The sequence below is a fragment of the Lissotriton vulgaris genome, chromosome 2_1, assembly GCF_964263255.1.
Source record: "Lissotriton vulgaris chromosome 2_1, aLisVul1.2, whole genome shotgun sequence".
In the NCBI taxonomy this organism is placed as follows: domain Eukaryota; kingdom Metazoa; phylum Chordata; class Amphibia; order Caudata; family Salamandridae; genus Lissotriton; species Lissotriton vulgaris.
The window spans coordinates 1,707,988,038-1,708,008,456 of NC_141687.1; the positions used below are offsets into that span (position 1 = coordinate 1,707,988,038).

Here is a 20,419-nt window from a genome sequence, read left to right on the forward strand (position 1 = left end):
AAGATTGGCCGGTTGTCTTGCGACGACCAGCATGACATGGGCACTTCAGACATCTCCATCCCCAACAGTATTCGACAGCCAGGTGGAGTCAGACACAGGCCCCCAGCCTCAAAAAGAGTGCTGGGTTAGCCTGCTCCTTCCAATCTTGGAGCTTCTGTCTTGCTGTTTAACATTATAAACAGCATTAGAGCAGCTTTGGAATTGGTTAGGTTAGGTAGGTCTACTCTGAGACCCGCGCTCAAATCTACGTCCTGTGACGGCATTAAGGTAACATTGAAATAACCTCTTTACAGGTCAGTCAACATTTTAATTTGTTTATCTTTCCCCTATATTTCTAGTTTGTGCTGGGGTATTGAAAGAATGTTACTGTAGGCTTTACTAATGATAGAGTCAGTCTGAACCTTTACAACAAGCAGTCTGAGTATTATCAAGATATACTTTAAATGTATTACACTTTGACACATTTTTATGGGGAAGGAAAGGTAGCACATTTTCCCCAACCCTTTCCAGCCCCATTAGGAAAGAATTCACTCTTTCTTTCTGCCACAGCTACTGCAGCTTTTCATTTGTGTCTGTGTGTGTAAAAGCTACGTCCCAATCCCGTGATACAACTGGGACAACCTAGTCTCAGCCCACAAATGTGCTGTAGAAATCGATTCGTTGAAAAACTTAACCTTAAAACGGTTTCCATGTGAACATAGCTTTTTCTTAAATAGCCAAATAGAAGCCAAACTTTTTATTCCTAAATTAGAAAAACTCTTGGTGCCAACATCGGCCCATACCCCAGCTCGCTCACAACAATTCTCATAACAACAGACACAACACATTGTTTTGGTGGAGAAAGTTGTTGCAGATTTATTTGCATAATCATTATGCCAACATGTTGGGTTATCTTACGGGCGATCCAGGGTCAGGCAGCCCCTCGGCACCTGCCGACCTGATGAGCCATAAACCCCAGTGGTGTTAACTGCGGGGGTGTTGTCAATTTGGGGGAAGGGCTAGCCCCTCCCCCCGGCGGACCTCCAGTCCACCCCTTACTCACGCCCCTCCCCACTACGGGGTGCGGAGCGTTGCAGGCAACCCCTGGTTGCTCAGGTCCACAACCGCCCGTAGGACTAACGGGGTGCCGTCGCTCCTCCAGGATCCTGCACGAAGACCTGCTTTCGCACCCTTACCTTGCTCCTGTAGAGGGTACTTTTCTGTACCTTCCAGCGTTTGGATCACCCTGTAACTCCGCCATGGCTCTGAGTGTGGCCCACGCCGCCCCAGAGCCCCCCCCCACCTTATACTGTCCTTTCACTTACAACCTGCCACTACTAATGCATCCGCTAAATCTAGCAGGAATAGGTCCATCCCCACTTTGGATAGGTGTATGCCGTCCTCTTCAAAGCACCCATTGCATTTCGCATGTAGCAACCCATGCCTGACAAAACCAACTCCTCGGCCAAGCGACCGCAGCCCACCCCCCACACCCAGCAGGCAGCACACGACAACCGGCGATCCGGGATGGAACCCAGGAGCAGGAAGGGGGGGGCGGTGCCGGGAGGGAAGACCACTCACCTCAAAACAAAACAGCGTTCAGGCAGCACTGCACGACGAGGAGAAGCGTGACTGTCCACGCTGCCAACCTGGAACCAAAGAGGGCGCCAAGTAGGCGACCCCTGCTCATATACCTTTCACCCCCCCCTTCCCCCGCCGGAAGTGACGTCACTGGGGACCCTCCAGGTGCCCGACACTAGACCGCTCCTGTGGTCTGTGCTAAGGGTGGCCGCCCTCTTAGGTGGCCCCCTTCAGTGGCCCGGGGCAGCCTGGCATACTTCCAAAGCAGTGCTAAAACGTTTTACAAGAAGCAGCTATTTTATTCTTATGTCAAACAGAATCCAGATGAATTGTAGTTGTAAGTTATCCACCGGACACCCAGTTGTATGGCAGGGCAATCGAGTGGTAAATCGATGCAAACGACAGGCAGCTGTGTAGGCACCAGCCACAGCCCACTGCCTGTGCGTCTGCGAAGACGTCTGAAAGGCACTACTTTTGTGGATGAAGGATGAAACCTCCACACTGGCACCAGGATTCACGCTGAAGTGTCACAAGTTACTGAACAATTCGCAACGCAACGTTAAGCTTCACTTCTATTAGTAGGCCCCTTTCCTATCCTTTACAATCAAAAAACATGCTTTTGAAAACGGGTGAATGCTGTCAGCCCTGCAGGGCTCTCAGAGCAGATACACCTAGCAGCAATAAGGGAAATCCTGCACTGCATTTGAGGAGTGCGTGTATTGTGGGGCATGTCCTAAACTGCAAGCAGAGAATGAAAGACTGAGGAGCGTGGGGGAAGTGCACCTCTATTGCACTCAGTACATTATACTATATTTTTGTGTATGGATTTTGTTGAATGCTAGGCTGCACCCAAGAAAGAGGAGAGGGTTGAGAGTCCCAGTGGTAATACCTTGAGGTGTTTATAACAGGCCATGATTGAGACCTCTGGAGCTCAGACTAAACGCAGTGCAAGATTTTCACAGTGCCTTTCCATGGTTCAAAAAGGTGTTCAGAATACATGTCCATTCAGATCTTGACCTCCATGTATAGCGCACAGGGCAGTGGTCACGTATTCCAGTTGTATTTCTGATTTTTGTGCAAACGTGAAAGGGGTATATCCATTTTTTAAAAATGACAAGGTGAAAGTAAAAGCAAATTCAGTGCTCGCTCACTACTGAGAAGTCATTCCTAAATTTTACGCCCTACCACTTTCAATTGTCACCAGCTGCCACTGCGTGGTATGTATGTTGGAAACAGTCTAGACTGAAGTAAAAATCACAATTCAGACTAGAATTCATAACCTATCCTGAAAGGAGCGCCTCGGATCACGATGTTCACAAATCTATTATTCAAGTAATGATTTTGTGAAAAAAATGTTCATAGGCAGTCTTTAATGAATTTCAAAAACCTTCCAAATTGTTAGATCCACACAATGTACTAAAAAATCAATCAACCAACATTATTGTTATGTTGGTGCAAGGGAATCTCATATCCTTGGTACCAAGGAGGATTCAAAGATTGGATATAGGCAGGCATTGTCGTTTAAAAATTGAGTTAATGTGATAATTGTGGGGATACTGATGAATTCTTGTTTTTGAAAAAGAGGAACACCAGCAGTGCTTAATTTGTGCAGGTGCTGAGCCCCGGCACCTATTTCTGAGGGCCGGGTCTATTGAATTTTTCTCCCATGCACAGCCAGCGCTGTGCACAGGCCATTAAAAAGCCCCAGCCTAGAGCGAGGCTTGTGCAGCTGTACGTTCAGATTTGGTGCATGTTGCTACCAGTAATTTGTTCATTGATGTATTATGTTTTATTTTAATTTACAGCCCTGATGATATCATAGTGTGGATGACTTGTTATAGGGGTGGGTAACCCAATAAACCCTTGCGGGCTTGGGCAGTCAAAGTGCTTAAGGAAAAAAGTGCCAGCAAGGGATTTGTTTACTACTTAAAGTTTAACAGTGTAGTGGAGTCTGTATTATTTAGACTTATCAGCTGAGTGGAACAGCAACTGTTCAACGTATTCTCAATCTGTTTCAAAATGTTATAATTTTATAGAAGCTACCACACTAGCCCCATACCAGTACAACAACTTGAACAGATTCACAGTAACTTTTATGGTTATACACCATAAATGAAATATTGAACACAAGAACAAAAGTGGAGCAACACGGAAAGGTTTGTTCTTCAAAGAAAATTATTATTTATATTCTTCCAAATGTAAATTGTCAAAAAATCAAGGGTATACAGTTAATGATGATTGCATGTGTATCTTAAGTAAATGGAGCTGACAAAACAATCCATTAATACAAAAGAAAACAATCCAGTCTATAACAAAATAGATAAAATTGACTTATTTTAAAAGATAATAAATAGAAAGTCAAGTGCGGACAGAAGACTTGGATTGATGTGTCGACGTTTCGGTCTCAGTGGTGAAATCCAGAGACCATCATCAGGACAGAGAAATTGATGCAATGAGGATGACCCTTATAGTATATTTAAGACCAAGCTATTGGTGAGCTGAAGCATAAATTCAAGGTTCATTGCCTTAAGGGAACGTCAAGTCTCCCCTGTAGTTGTATCCATATATTCAGGCCAAATAAGTATTAAATCCTTATGGTGGCGAATCCCTGTATCATCAATCTCAGGATCCACGTTAGTTTGAGAAATGGCGTAAGGCACGAAGCGTCTCCTCTGCGTCGGCCCGACGCAGAGGAGACGCTTCGTGGCTTACGCCATTTCTCGAACTAACGTGGATCCTGAGATTGATGATACAGGGATTCTCCACCATAAGGATTTAATACTTATTTGGCCTGAATATATGGATACAACTACAGGGGAGACTTGACGTTCCCTTAAGGCAATGAACCTTGAATTTATGCTTCAGCTCACCAATAGCTTGGTCTTAAATATACTATAAGGGTCATCCTCATTGCATCAATTTCTCTGTCCTGATGATGGTCTCTGGATTTCACCACTGAGACCGAAACGTCGACACATCAATCCAAGTCTTCTGTCCGCACTTGACTTTCTATTTATTATCTTTTAAAAGAAGTCAATTTTATCTATTTTGTTATAGACTGGATTGTTTTCTTTTGTATTAATGGATTGTTTTGTCAGCTCCATTTACTTAAGATACACATGCAATCATCATTAACTGTATACCCTTGATGTTTTGACAATTTACATTTGGAAGAATATAAATAATAATTTTCTTTGAAGAACAAACCTTTCCGTGTTGCTCCACTTTTGTTCTTGTGTTCAATATTTCATTTATGGTGTATAACCATAAAAGTTACTGTGAATCTGTTCAAGTTGTTGTACTGGTATGGGGCTAGTGTGGTAGCTTCTATAAAATGATAAAATTTTGAAACAGATTGAGAATACATTGAACAGTTGCTGTTCCACTCAGCTGATAAGTCTAAATAATACAGACTCCACTACACTGTTAAACTTTAAGTAGTAAACAAATCCCTTGCTGGCACTTTTTTCCTTAAACATAGTGTGGATGAAACGCATTTGCTGATTGATTTGTTAATACATTGGGGCCGATTCCGATCCGGTAAAAAGCGCTCCGAATAGCCGTTCGGAGCGTTTTTTCCATACGAATCGTACCCTGCAATGTCCCCCGTACGTACGACGAAGTACGATTCGTACCAGGAGCTGGACTCCATACGAATCGTACAGAGACCGTACGACTCTAATCTCTGTACGAGTCTCACTCGGAACCCGCTGTACGCGACATCTGAACGGTTCGCGGCTGCTTTTTCCGACCCGGCAAGTACGATTTGCGTCGGGTACGCACCGTACAACCCTTTTTCTACGGGAGCTGAAAACAGCCGTAATAGCAGAGTTCGGCCCGAAACAGGTACAGAATGCCCCCCCCCCCCGGGTACGGCGCATACCCCCCCATGATCGCAGGGGTACGGCGCATACCCCTGCGATCATGGGGGGTACGCGCGTATATCCAGTGTACATGGGGTACACACCATTTCCCCATGTACGCTGGGTGTACGGCGCGTACCCCCCCCATGATCACAGGGTCGTACGGCATGTGTACGAGTTGCACGGAGACGGCTCTGGATGAGAGTAGTACGGACGGTAATTTTACCGGATCGGAATCGGGCCCATGGTGTGGATCTAACAATTTGGAAGCTTTTTGAAATAAACCACAGAGTTTGAAATTCATTAAAGACTGCCTATAAACATTTTTATCACATAATCATTACTTGAATAATTGATTTGTGAAGATTGTGACCCGAGACGCTCCTTTCAGGATAGGTTATGAATTCTTGTTGATTAGTGGCCCAGTGGTAGTGGGACCATTGAAAGTTGAGCGTGGATGAACTACTTAATTGACTAAATTGTATTACCCACCACCGCGCCCACCTCCTAACCGTCACGACTATCGAGTTGGATGGATCACAATTCAGACTACCGTACTTTTTGAGAATAGCTATCTGAACCTATAAAAAGTCTGATGAATTTACAGGGACCCTTTCTGCTAGTCAGTTCACAGCAAAGAAGCAAGAAACATAATGATCAACTGCCTCTTGTATTATGTAGAAAAATTGTTTTATGTTACATACAGAAACACAATTTTTTTCATTTAGGTCAGGTTTGATATTTTCAAGGCAAGAGACAAAGGAAGATGGTGTGCTGAGCCAATGGGGAGGATTGGAGAGGAATCTGCGGTTAGATAGAGTCTAACAGAAAGAGTGTTACTAAAGATCTTCTTCTTCTTCTGAGAGAGACTTCTAACAGCAGATTGTTCACAGTTGGAATGGATACAACAGTAGTACCCAAATAGAGGTGGGTTTGTGAATGTACTCAAACCAAAAGGTTCTGCAGGTCCGAGTGGGTGAACTGCCCTTTCTCAGCAAATCTGGCTGTCCAGACAGTAGTGTTTCGTTAACGTATGCAGTAGCGCCCACATAGTTGCTTGGCAGATTCCAGGGCAGTAAGCCTGTGTACCAACACAGTGTTAGCAGCTGTGACCCTACTGCAATGAGCTCACAGTCCTTCTGGAGGCTGCAATGTGTCAAAAGCATAGCAGATGTTAATGCAGAGCACGATCCAGAAAGAGATGGTCCTTTTCTGTACAACCTTGCTTTTTGTCCGCTCTAGTCAACCCCACAAAGGGATGATCGTCCACCGGTGCAGAGAAGAAATATCACTGCAAAAATATTGTGGGACAGAAATATTGTCGCAAAAATATCGTGGAGAAGAAATATTGAGAACAAAAATATAGTTGACAAGAATATCGACTGACAGGTAAGTAATATCGATTACATAAATATCTTTGTAATAAATATCGTTTACAAAAAATATAGTTTACAAAAATATCGATTTATTAATAATTTTATGTATTATAGTGATTTTAATGAGAATTGTTTGTTATTTTATTATATGTTTTAGAGTGTTACTAGTTATTAATTTATTTTAAGTTTAAATCTGCGTTTTTAGTCCTGTAGCGGGTTGTAGGTTTATAGGGGAATAGGGTGGGAAGTAATTTAATTTTATAAAATGTATTGAATAATTAATATGTTAATTGAATAATTAATAATAATTTAATAAATAGCTGTTAATTAATTTCAATTATTCAATTAATAAACAAGTAGGTTAATTGCTTAATTATTTTAGGTGTGTGTTGTGGTGTTTATAAGTGTGAATTGTGTGAAGGGTGGTAATTAATAAAAAAATGTATTGATTAATTATTAAATACTTTAAAGTTAATTATCATCAATTAATTAGTAATTATTAATTGTAATTGTGTAATTAATTTTAGGTGTGTGTTTTGGTGTTAATATGTGTAAATGGTGTGAAAGGTGGTAAGTAATTAATTTTTTATTGACTAATTAATAAATAATAATACATTAATTTTCATTATTTAACTAGTAATTATTAAATTTAATTGTGTAATTAATTCTAGGTGTATGTTGTGGATTTTATAGTGTTAAATAATGAGTAATTATTTGTTTTATTATCTTTGTTAATAATAATATATTTAAATGTATATATTAATTATGTTAATATTGGAAATTAAATTTAATAAAAATGTTGATGGTTTTATTTTTTCTTGTTTTGGGATCCAGCGCCTTCCCTACTGTTGCACTTACTGGAGTGGGAATAGTAATTTTTAGCCCTACGCTATCCTGCCCTTTCCCTACTGTTACACTCACTGGAGTAGTGTGGCTCACTGGTTAGAGGCGGCAGACCCAGAAGCAGAGGTCGGCCCGGGACCAGGGTTCAATTCCTGACGCGGCAGGGTGGTGGGCCAATGTCAGCGGGCTCGATAAATCTCGCCTTCGGTGTCACTCTAACCATGGGTCCCACTCAGCAACTCTGGGCAATAACTTGCTTAATCTCCACAAACGGCCCCATCAATGCCGGGGATGCCTGGCTTCACCTTGGGGGTGCCCAATAGGGACCATCTCACAGGGAAAGCCAGGACGGGTTCCCCAGCGTTATACAGCACCAGGAAACCTACGGGTAGCAGTGCGCTTTACAAGCTCAAAATACAAATACAAATACAATGGGAATACCCATTTTTACCCCTACTCTATCCTGCGCTTTCCCTACTGTTGCACTCATTGGTATTTAAGATACTGACTCCCCATCAGTTTTCATTCAGCCTACAGTTCTGAGAAGGGAATCATTTCCCCGTCTCTTCAACATCCCCCTCCACAGTAATTCCTATTGTGTCCCGCCTGTTGTGTTCCTCAATTGCCCTTAGCTCTTTCAGGACTTCTGCCTCCCCAATGGGCATTGCCATGAGAATCTTCCATTTCCAGCTTGTTGTCCGTACTGCCTTTTCCAGATATCAAAGTGTGTGTAGGTGGTGGGAGCCTTGTCATCCTCCCCCCACTAAACAGTCGGCATAAGTATCCACTCGGCCCGCAGAGAGGGATCCATGTTGGTCTGTAAAAAAACAGTCATTTACCAGCTGGGATGCCCAGTAGTAGAGTTTCAAGTTAGGTATACTGCCATCCCAGAGTTTCCTAATCAGTGTTGTTAGCGCAATCCGGAAGGCCCTGATTTTCCAGGGCAGCAGTCTGGTGGCTTTGTCTACCTGTCTGAAATGCCAGTACGGTATCATGAAGGGGGTGTTCTGTAGGACGTATAGAAGTTTGATCAGGTAGATCATCTTATACAGCGCCCTTTGCCTAGCAGCAACAGAGGTAGGCTCCACCAGTGACCCGCGTCCCGTCGGTATGACTCAAGGATCTTGCCTATGTGTATGATAAAAAAGAGCTCCCCATTAGTCGTGACATTTATCCCCAGATGAGCAAAGCCCGTGAGCTCCCTTCTGATGGGGAAGGACCCAGGTTTGGGCTCACCAGTCCATCAAGGGGTATGCCATGGACATGTTTTAATTTATACGAATTTCAGGCGTACTTCCCAAAGATGCGTAGAATCTCTAGAATTAGTAAGATAGACTGGCATGGGTTCCCCTGGTATGAGGATGTCATCCACATATAGAGAGACAATGTCCTCCAAGTCGCGATCCCATCTCAGACTGCAAATCTGGGAATTACTTTTTTATCCACCCGGCAAGCAGCTCAATGGCCACACTAAAAAGTAAGGGGATAGTGGGCAGCCATTTCTGGTTCTCCTTTCCAACTGTGTTACTGCTGACATTGTGCCGTTCCGTCTCACCTCGGCCACAGAATCTCTGTAGAGTAGTTTGACCCGACCCAGGAAGGATGGACCGAAGCCCATCTGTCACATGATGGCCATAAGATAGGGCCATTCAAGGAAGTCTCACTCCTTTACAGCGTCAAATGATAGGAGCACTGCCGGATCCCTGATCCCACCACTTTGGGCAAAACAGGTGTTTAAGATTGTGTCTACTTGCTCTATGATACATGACTCCTGATTGATCTGCGGTCACCAAGGAATCAACTTGCAACATGCGGTTTATGAGGACTCATGCCAGCACGTTTGCTTTCATGTTCAGCAACAAGATGAGGAAATAGAACGTGCAGTCTTCTGGCGGTTTACCCTCCTTCTGTAGGAGTACGATTGAAGTTTGCTGCAGGTCTTCTAGCAGCACCCCCTCCCGTTGTTTCCTTCAGAACATTGCCTCAAGGGGGGCTACTATGTATGTATATGAAGACATTTGAAGAATTCAAGAGGTAGCCTGTTAGGGCCCGGAGCTTTCCTGCTTTTTAATTGTGTCAGAGCATCTGTGATCTCATGGTCAAATAAATCTGGGCTCCAGTAATTTCTGTGCCTCACCCCCAGTGTGGGGTCAAAAGATCTCGAAAAAAAGTTTTCTAGACCCCCCCCTTGTCTGCGGATAAGAGCAATCAGTATGGTTCTCTCAAGTACTCTGCAAATTCCTGGCCTATGACTTCTGGGGTTTCGACCATGACACTACCCCTCCCACGTATCTTATATATCCATTCCTGCACTTCTTCATGTCTCATCACCCAGGCCAGCAATTTCCCAGCCTTATCCCCGAATTCGTATACACCGCCTGTTTTGCCCTGAACCTAGCTCTGGGTTCTTGCTGGGCCAGGATTTGTAATCTTCCTGAGTTTTTTCAGTTTTGCTTGCCAATTCTGAATTTAGCAATACAATAATCTCCGTATCCCAGCGCACCAGTTTCATCTTTAGTTCATTGTACTCACGGTCCCTTTTCTTTTTTTTCCCTACTGTGAGAAGCTGGCCTGGTATATGATGTCCACTTATGTAAGTGAGCACCCTGCACCAGTCCAGACAACCCTTATGGTGATTTAAGAGGTCTTAGACAACCTTAGAAAGCTCTACAAGTGGTAGCTGTGGAGAGCAGCTTTCAGGCTTAGTCAGGAAGGAGTGTAGAGCAGCTTGTTTTACCAGAATTCAATCCTATAGTATAGGTTAAGTGAAAAGAACCACACCAAGGGGCCCATTAGGATGGCAGGCGGATCGCCACCGCGGACATGGCGTGGGCGATCCGCCCCCCATCCTACCCTGAATGACCCACCGCCATATTAGCATGGCGGGGGTACCGCGGCGGACGGAAAGACCGTCCGCCGCTTTTCTGCCCTGGTCGCCTTGCGGCCGGGGCGGAAAAGGGTTTATATGGTTGTGGTGTGTCTATTAGACACCGCCAGCCATATTATGATGGGCATTTGTGAATGCCTTTCCGTGGCGGCAATGCCGCCACGGAAAGGCATGCGGAATCCCCCTGCCGAGGCCCGTTGCGGGCCCCCAGGGACTCTGGGGGGTGGGGTGTGCACATGGGGGGTACCTATGGTACCCCCTGCATTTCAATGCGAGGTGCCTGTCATGTTGTGCATTGAAACCCACAACGTGCATTTTTAGCATTGCAGCGGGCGGTGCTTTTAGCACTGCCCGCCGCAATGCTAAAAATGCGGGAAGCACCCGCCACAGTGGCGGGTGCATCCTAATATGTACAACGGGACCCCCGCCCTTCTGGCGGGTGGTCCCATTCACCGGTAGCTGCCCGTCATCCTAATGGGGGCCAAAGTATTTATAGAAATATGTATTTATTATATAATACTCTCTAGTACGTACAAATATCTCCTACATGGAGATAAACACAATGCACACAATACTTTAACAAAGAAACACAGTAAATAGCACGTAATACAGAGTGGACCCCGGGGGGGGGGGGGGCGAGGACCAACCCATATACTAAGAAAGTAGTATAAGAACCACGAGTCGGATCAAGGCAGGGTCGAGAGGAAGTAGAAGTCCTGGGGACCCAAGGAACCACCCAGTATGTAGATAGGGAACCCACGGACAGCGTGTGTAGTGTGGGAACACGACTACGTGCTCCGTACAACTGTACGTGTAAGTCGCAGTTGGATTTTCAAAGATTAAGGACTCTTCCCAGTTGACCCTGAAGAAACCCCATGGAAGACAGAAAGTTGGAGAGCCACCCCACCCGTGAATACCCTAGTACACATGTTACCTACACCAGGGAAGCTGGATGCATACGTTTGAAGTGGTGTCGGAAACCGCCGTCGAACCCAATGGAGGACTTCAGGAAAGCGCCCCTGTTGCATAAGGAGAAAGTGTCTGGAGGAATCTCAAGGTGGGTTCTAGATGAGAGATACCTGCAAGCAGAGGGGACATAGTCTATGTCACACAGGAGTGACTAGGAGACTTGGAAGACGAATGCCCTCCGATTTCTGGTGTTGCAGCATGGGTGACGATGACCTTGACTCTGCAGCTGTGAGGACCAGGGAATGCTGAGGAGGACCAGGAGCCATGCACAAGCTGTCTCACGAAGGATTTCGAGTTCTGAGGGGTTGGTGTCCGGAGGGAGCACCAACAAGCCTTGGCAACTGCTAAAAATGTAGAAGTCAAAGATGGTGTCAGAGTCAGGGCAGGACCGAGCAATTAGGAGAGCCAAAAAGAAACAAAGGTGACCCTCAATAGGACCCACAGGCCGGAGGCACTGAAGTCGGAAGAGGACTTTGAGCAGCCATGGTACAAAAGATGCGATGTGGATGAAGACTTTGGTTCCTGGAGATGCTTGAGGTTGGGGCTACTTGGAGCCCGAAGATCTTGGTGGAAGGAAGTCAACAAGCCTTTGCAACTGCAAGTTGATGCAGTGCACAGGGGATCGGATCCTGCGGCTCCCACGAGAGACAGTGGCCTCAAACATGGTGAGAGGGCAGGGCAGGCCTCGAGAGCTGTGGAGAATCACCACCTCTGTTGCAGAAACTTCTGGAGTCAGTAGGAGCTCAGGATCAGCAGACCGGTCAGATTAGATGTGGTGCTTGCGAATGCAGTGACTCCTTTCATTGAAATGGGATTCCTACAGGTGTATTGGATACCCACAGGCCTTGGAAGGTTCCTGTACAGTGCACAGGCACAGACGGTGCAGCAGACTGAAAGGGGGATGAAGTTGTGCTCAAACGAAGTCCAGAGTGCCCAGAAGGTAGAAGTAGAAGTGGTGTCTGAATTGAATTTTGTCCCATGACGAATCTAATTACCTACACCCTGGTAAGCCCTTAAGTACACTAAGGAAAGGGTTGGGACGATACAGGGGACCCTCCCAGGGGAGGGTTTGGACAGGGGGGAGGTAACTCCCATGTTCTTTGTCCAGTTTTGCGCCAGAACGGGAGCTGGTTTGAACTGGACTATGCACAAGGACATTAAAATTGCCCCTCATGCAGACTGAGTAGCACTGGCAAACGTACCCACCTGGGCCCAATACACTAAATCCTAACTGGGAGGTGGTCACACCTCCCTGTGACAGGATACCTATTGTTCTGCCATCCCCTGCTCAAGCTCGGCTCAGCAGCAGGAGGGCAGAATCGTTCTCTGGTCTGCAGCAGCCATGTTGTGCTGTCCGGGTCTAGAAGACTTGTACCGGGAGCACTGAGAGACTATTGGAGGGCTCTTCCAGTGCTTGGAATTATACCTCCCGCACCGTTTATGATGTGGGGGTTTGATTCCAACATGTTTGTTACCAAACATGATAGGATTAGTTTCAGCCAATTTCGAGATGGTCATCTCGTAATTACGCTGTGCCCCTCTATATAGTAGATGGCTGTTTCACTTACAACCCAGAAGAATAGGCTCTGTAGGCAGTAGCGGTGTCCTGCTCATGCAAGCAAACCAAGCAACCTGCCTGCAGGATTGAAGAGGCCTGCTAAAGGGGGAATTATAGGTTTTAAGTACAGTGACCCTAGATATAGGATATATCTTTCGTAAGTAGTGCTAGCACCAGCTTATGTAGAATGCAATGGAAGGCCTGTAGTTACAGTTTGAATTGTCTCCCATGGGTGGCATAATACATGCTTCAGCCCGTGGAGGACCTCTGTGGCACCTATGCTCTGGGTTCCTTGATACCAGGGACTAATATGTCTACCCCAGTATCCAATGTGGGATGTATCTACATACTGAACATAATAATTTAAGGGAGAAAGCAGATACCCTGGGGTCCTGATTAGCAGGATCCCAGACAGACTAGTCAATAAAACCTTAGCACCAGGCAAAAGTGGGGGTAACCATAAAAGCAGATCCTACTTTCCTACAACGGGGCTGTGGTAGCACCCTCATCCAAGCTGAGGCAAAGATCACCAGCAGCAACAACAAAACCAAGCTTGTGTCCTGTGGCAGCGATGAAAACATGCCTGTCCTCCATCCAGAATTGCCCTATATTCAATTATTACGAATGATAGTTATTAACCACACCGCTTGTGACTTTTGCCTTGACAGCGTGAGCTAAATGTGTTTGTAAGGGTTGCAGGGTCAGCAGTCATTTTATTTTTAGCATTTTGATGACCACTGCACTTTCCCACAATGGAACAGCAAGTGCTCTTACAGACATTGATTGCAGCTGGTTCTTTTGGGAAGCAGCTTCTCAGCAACAATAGGTTCATCAGTCCCTTGAAAGTGGCTCAATAAAGAAAGATAACTTGACAGAGGAGCGTGAAGAGTAAAATAGGCCAATGAGAATGAGAATGAAAATGCGAAGAGCAAGTTCAAGTGGAAACAGGCAGGAAAGTAGACATTATTTAATCTATTCTGTCGTCAGAGAAGGTCTGTGATAAAATAATAGCCAAAATGCAGGAAATGGGATTGGAAAAGTTTTAACAATCTCGAAGGCCTCCTTAGTAGTATTTTGGGGGTATTTAGATGTAGGCAAAGAAAAAATTCAGTTATAAATTGGTGGGCTTTTACTCCACTGAGCTTGCAGTCCCCTTACCCTTTAAGGGATTTCAACAGCAGACAGTCGGCGGCCTCCACTTAGCCTCTGTAGGGGCACCATCACTGATTTTGCCAGCTTGAGTCCGCCATGTGAGGTAGGATGGACAGAGACGTTTTAAGGCATAGGCAAAGTAGGCTCCGGCCCAGGGCACCAGCCTTTTAGCGGGCCCCCTGATAGAGCTTGCTCTGTTCTGCAGTCTCGCCCTGATGACCTTGAATAATTTGTAAACAAATGATTTTAAATACCGTTTTCCTTAAATTTATTTTTAATATAGGTGAGTCTATTACAGACAATTTGCAGAGAAATGTTGTGTATATGCAGCATCCATAAAAAAAAGTTATTTTAGATCAAAACAGGACCTCACATATGAGAAATGGGAGGGTGTAACAGAGACTGCTTGCAGTAATATAAGTGAGCTTCTGATGTGTGACAATGTTGGAACACGTCACTGTCCCTGAATATTGAATGTAAACACATTTAGAATTTGGACGAGTGTTCCTGTGCACTGTCAGTGACCTGGCCAAAGAGCGAATGAAGGAGCTGAAATGGGATCATAAATGCAAAGCTGTTCCAAACAGGGGCCCCAAAATCTGTTTGGCCCAGGACCACCAAAATCCTTAAGATTTCCCAAAGGATGGACCTGGGTAGAAATAGCAAACAGTGGCCCTAATACATAGGCAGAAAGCGCCATGTATGTTGGGCCATTGTCATATTACTTTTCAGAAACAACCCTCCGCTTTGGGGGTTTGCAGGAGGGTTGTGCGAAGCTGGAACAGGAACAGGAACAACTAAGGCAACTCCTTGCATCCCAGGAAAGGCTGTGACAATATGGCACTTAATAGAATCTCTAATTGTTTAGCTGTTTCTCCCAGAAGAAGTAAAATGAAATGTGATGATTTGTCCAGTGGCGGCTCCTCCGTTAAGGGGAGGAGCAGCGCCCCCCAGCTCTCAGAGCAGTGGTAAAAGGATAAATAAAATGATAAGAATAACTATATTATCATTTTATTTTCAGTATGGGCTACAGTGCCAGGTTAGAGCGGGCCGGGCTACAGTCAAAAGGAGGTGAGTGGTTGGCGCACGATAAGTGCACATGACAGTTTGGCCGGCCGTCTTGCACCGCCCAAACAGTCATGTGCACTTAGCATTTCTTCACCTGGCTGTGTTATACATCCGGGTGGAGAACAGTCCAAAGGTTCCCAGATACTGTCTGAGCAGCCAAACAGGCCTCTCAGACCAATCACAACGCTGCTGTCATGCTAGTGACAGCAGTGTCGTGATTGGTTTAGGGGATCCAGTGTACTGCCGGGAGCCAGGAAGAGAAGAAGACAGAGGAGAAGCTGCAGCCATAATCAGGTATGTGATATTTTTTGTTTTTGTATACTTCCTCCATCCCGCCCCACAACCACCCCCGTTCTGTAGCAGCTGCCACTGGATTTGACGTATTGAGAAATCATTACAGCATTTCAGTGTCATCATCAACAGAAGAGTCCTTGGAAGTTGGCTCTGTAGCAGGATTAAAACCGCAGCCCAAGTTTAACTAAACTGCCACTTGTGATCACTGCTGCAACCTGGAGTGTGCTCTTAGTTTTTTTTGGGGTGAGCAGTTTTGGTTTGGGCCCGAGGAAGAACACCAAGGGCCTATCCACTGGACCCTGATTGAAAAATAGCCTCCCCGTTGCCTTTGTGTGGGCCGTCCCACTTTCACAGCAGAAGATATGCAGCTCTGCATGAGACGCAGAGACCAGCAACTGCAGCAGCATCAACCTGGCCAGGCTGAGTTTGAGAGTACTCGCCAACTCACCGGTTGAGCCGTGGAGCGTTGCACATCATTGGGAGCTAAGCAGCCCCTACCCCAGTCAGCAGAAGCGGGCCTGCCCACCTAAAATTTGAATGAAGATACAGTGCAATAATGTGGCATTCTGGAAGAACTGTGAACTTTGTGACAATTCAGGTGCTACCAAGAATCCAAATATAATACTTCTTGGTGGGGTAGACTGGAGACTCAGATGGTGTCAGGAGATTGTTGCCCACTATTTCCCCAGGAAGGCGATAACTTCTACGGACTGTATTTTTGTAGAATACCTTGCCACTGGAAATGGCCTCAAGTAATAACAGAAGTAGCTGCCCTCCCCATATAGTGACTGCTAGTTTGGCCACTCTGTACCATATGTCTGCCTTCTGATTGTGCATGAACTGCACTGTGACATTCGTTGAGAGCAAATTAGCTTCCCTCCTTATGTAAAACAGTGGCTGGACGATGATTGAGCTGGGGCGGGTCCTCCGCTATGGTGGAAGAGCATCGCTCCAATGCTGTTAAGCAGTGAGAAACATAAAATGATAACTTATTGTAATTTTATGTTTCGTGTCCTGCTGCTTTGCAACTGGCGGGGGTGGGTGGGGCTGCTCTGCTCTCCGAGTAGGGCAGGGGAGGAGTGGTTTGCCAACTCCTAAGTGTGCAATGAATGTTTGGTCGTACCTCTCAGGCCGCCCAAAACAGTCATGCACATTTCCCTGTTCTCCATGCAGACTGCACTACAGCCTGCATAGAGAACATGCCCACTCCTCCAGCCCCTGGCTGAGTGGTGTGTTACGGCGCTCAGACCAATCACAATGCTGCATTGCAGTGTTGTGGTTGGGCTAGGGGAGGGAGCCTGGTTGCCTGCTTCCTGTCGGAGGCAGGAGAGCAGAAGCTGAGAATCTGGGGGACCAGGCCTGAAGGTTATTAAAAAAAAAAAAAAAGATCCCCCTCCATCCCTCCACAAGACACCCCCTCCTCCCCCGCGCGCCCACCCCGCCACCCGTGAGCCATGCCGGCTGCAACTGTGATTGAGTTCTGAATTTCTATCCCAAACCAGCTCCTAGAGAAAGCCTTGAACTGTTGGCTTTGCTATTTACTCTGTGGGTCAAATGTACACAGTGCTTAGTATTGGGCTTAATAGTAAGGTCATACCTCAAGACATCAGTGGTCAAAGGTTCACATTGCTATAATTTAATCCCAGTAACCCCTTTCTGTTCCTGAAAATGCTCCCACACCTACAGATGGATTATAGAAGGCTTTGTGAGTAGCTGGTTCTGCAGGGGTCAAGATGGTGATGATTATGTGTAAGAATCTCACTAGTACATAGGGAGCAATCCCATTAGTGACAGGTTTATGGTAATAGGTCCAGGTCTTTGTCAGGCTGCTAAATGTGATAGAAAAATGATATCTAGAGTGTTTCTACAGCGTTCCTAATCGGGGATTTCAGTAGTAATGTACATGGGATTGCTGGTGGATGTTAAGGTGATGAGTGGAACCCAGTCTGTGGACAGTGCTCTCTACTCTTTGAGCACTTGTAGTGGTGATGGGCACAGACGGATTATTCCCAATTGTTAAGTCTTTGCAGCTTCCTAGTAGCTGACGCATACCCTTTACTAGCTGCAAAAGGCTAGTGAGCCTATTGTGAGACTAGCACCATCTAACTTGGTGACAATTGCCGTTAGTGGAATCCTACCTGGTGGTGATCCGAACAATATCTTCTGGGTTCAGATTTGGAGCACATTTGTCTGGAGTCCCCAAGAGACAGTTATACTTTCGGAAGATGTCTGGAGGTGCACGAATGCCATAGAACGTCTTAGTCTTATCCTGAATTTTCTACCAAAGAAAAAAAGGGAACATTTGAAAAGGTAACATATACATGTGATCAACATGTTCTCATGTGTTTAATATTACAAGGCAAATCTCATGTTTTATAATACACACAGTGATGATGGCTATGCCTATCCGCACATCCTAGGCCGTACACAAATTTAGGGAAATCAATACACAAAATCAAAACTTGATGTGTTTCGTCACAGCAGCTTTGTCAAGGCTTTCTGTTGGCAACACATGAAGGAGGTCCTGCTACTTTTCCAAGGCTTATCAAGGCTTCGCAAACAATCCTTTTCTTTCACCCGCATACCATTTGTGTGTGTGACGCTGACATGCACTAACACAAGTTGCCTCTTCATCCACTCCAGCTCTACATGCGTCCATAGTTGTCACCTCTCTTATTGGTATGATACCCCGTCCCACATGGACATGCTTACTGTTGGCACTAAACCAATCACCTTGGCAACAAAGGACTCCGTTTGGAGAAGCACTACTTAGTCCGGCACAAACTCTAAATACTGCCCTTTTCCATACACTTCAGCCTTGAAAAAGTCTCTGTGATGAAACAAGTGTCGGCATTCTGGAACGTGAATAACTGTGAAAAGAATAAATCACAAAAAACACAACTTCGATCCCGCAAAACTTTACTGATCATATTTCATCATTTTGGACTTCTTTGTGTGCTTCTGTATCTCTTTGATTAAGAACTTTCATGTTATGGTGACATATTGGAATACCATCTCCAAGTGAGTTTCAGATTTGGCAGACAGCTGTAATATTATACATACCCACCCCATGTGCTCATGGTTATCAATAACAGGTCATAAGGCTGTATATATTTTAAAAATAATCTGGCGTGAGGCCTTTTATTTTTCATGCAGTAGAAGCTACAGCTGGGCTACAAGACCCTGACATACAGAAAGGAGTTTGGGCATATGGACCAGGACTCCTAAACTGGTGCAAGAGTTTTGTAGGAGAGTAGTCTCCCATGTAGGTGGTAGGTCAAGAGAGATCAGGTTGTCAGGTGTGAATACTTCATTAAATTATTCTTTCCTTTGCTTAGCTCTGCTTTTCCCATTTTAAATGAACAGCTACATGGATAGAATGCCCAGGTTCAAATGGGCTAGTCTCACCTGACATAGGATGACTTGAGATCTTGGATATCACAATCTGAAAGCTTAGAGACGAGATATTGTGGAAAGTGATTCACCTATTCGCCATCAGATTGCTTTATCAGAGATCACAGTCTGAATCTCAGTTCAAGTCTCTTATTCCTCTTAGTGTACATAAGGAATAGCTGAATGCTGTTAAAGGATATGCAATAAACTGCTTCTGACCGGTTAATGCAGTTGGGAAAAGTGTCATCTTTTGATTGTATGAAGACAACTCTCCCATAACACAATGGTTCTGTCTGAAGAAGTAGAAAGATCAGTCTTGTGCCTTATACACAGGGCAGTGTCAGGTAACAAAGATCTTAAAGCCCCAAACACTGGAAGTTTTATTCATATGTTAAGTCTCTGGCTTACAGCAAAACAGCTATGGGCAAGCTAGTATTGACTTTAACGTTTCAAGCATTAGAAGGCACAGCTAGCCCTAGTTTACACAGATTCTAAAGCTCCATGAAATCCCACAGTTCTTACTGATGCATACCTATGACAGCTGAGCTTTCCCTGTAGCGACACAGATTTCACAGACTCAGACCTTACAAAGCAGAGCCATGCACCTTAAGCGTGGCGCTGACCTTTCAAGGTTCATGGCTTAGAAACAGAACTACCCCAAGGTAACAAGGGCCTGGATGTAAAAAGCAGTTTTTAATTTGCAAACGTTCCATTTCGGAGTTGGTGACCAAAAAAACTGCTTTTAGCAATGGACTAAACCCATTTTAGGAGTCTCTAATTTTTTACCTCATCTAAAATGGGGTTTGAGACAGATAAGGAATCCTAATTGGAAAGGGCGTGCTGTAGGCGTCCTTTACAGAGATTCCAATCCATACCCATATGTATCAGGGGTTTAGGACCGAAATAGTGGCCGTAGAACATTGAAAAGTTACAGACATCCAAGTTGGATGGTAACTCTTTCGCAAAAGGGAATGGGTCCTTTCTGAATGCTAAAAAAAAGTTTGTTTGTTAGTAGGCAGAGGTCCACTGGATCACTGCAAACTCTCGAACAAACAAAAAAAGCAAACTTTTCTTTTTAAATGCAGCCCAGTTTCCTTTAAGGAAAACCTGCTGCATTAACTACAAATGTTGCCTTTATTTTACTGTGATCACAGACTTCACTGACCCAGGCAGGCCATCATCCCTGTACTGGCATCTAGTCATAGTGAGTCACAATTTACAAGCTGCTTCATTACAGACCCCCAGGATATAGCAGCATGGATTAGAAAATTTAGCGGCACAAATATGGAAATTTAGCAGCACAAATATGGAAATTTAGCGGCATTTTTGCAGCACTTTTTTTTACTCATAATCATTCATTCTCAGCCTTAAATCAATGGAAACTGTTTTAGCAGAGTATTCTCCTTTAAAATAGGCAACATGGGATATGGAACAGAGGAAGCAGCCCACAGGTGAA

General features: G+C 45.0%; 1 protein-coding gene across 5 annotated transcripts in view; it reads right to left on the bottom strand.

Annotated features, from left to right (window-relative positions):
• The window catches only part of ANO9 (anoctamin 9), a 586,191-nt gene that overhangs the window by 366,220 nt on the left and 199,552 nt on the right, over positions 1-20,419 (bottom strand). For all 5 annotated transcript variants that reach the window (XM_086957696.1, XM_086957699.1, XM_086957698.1 and 2 more), the window contains exon 4: positions 17,709-17,848. In XM_086957696.1, coding sequence (XP_086813822.1) covers positions 17,709-17,848 — 140 coding nt within the window. The remainder of the gene's footprint in view (positions 1-17,708; positions 17,849-20,419) is intronic.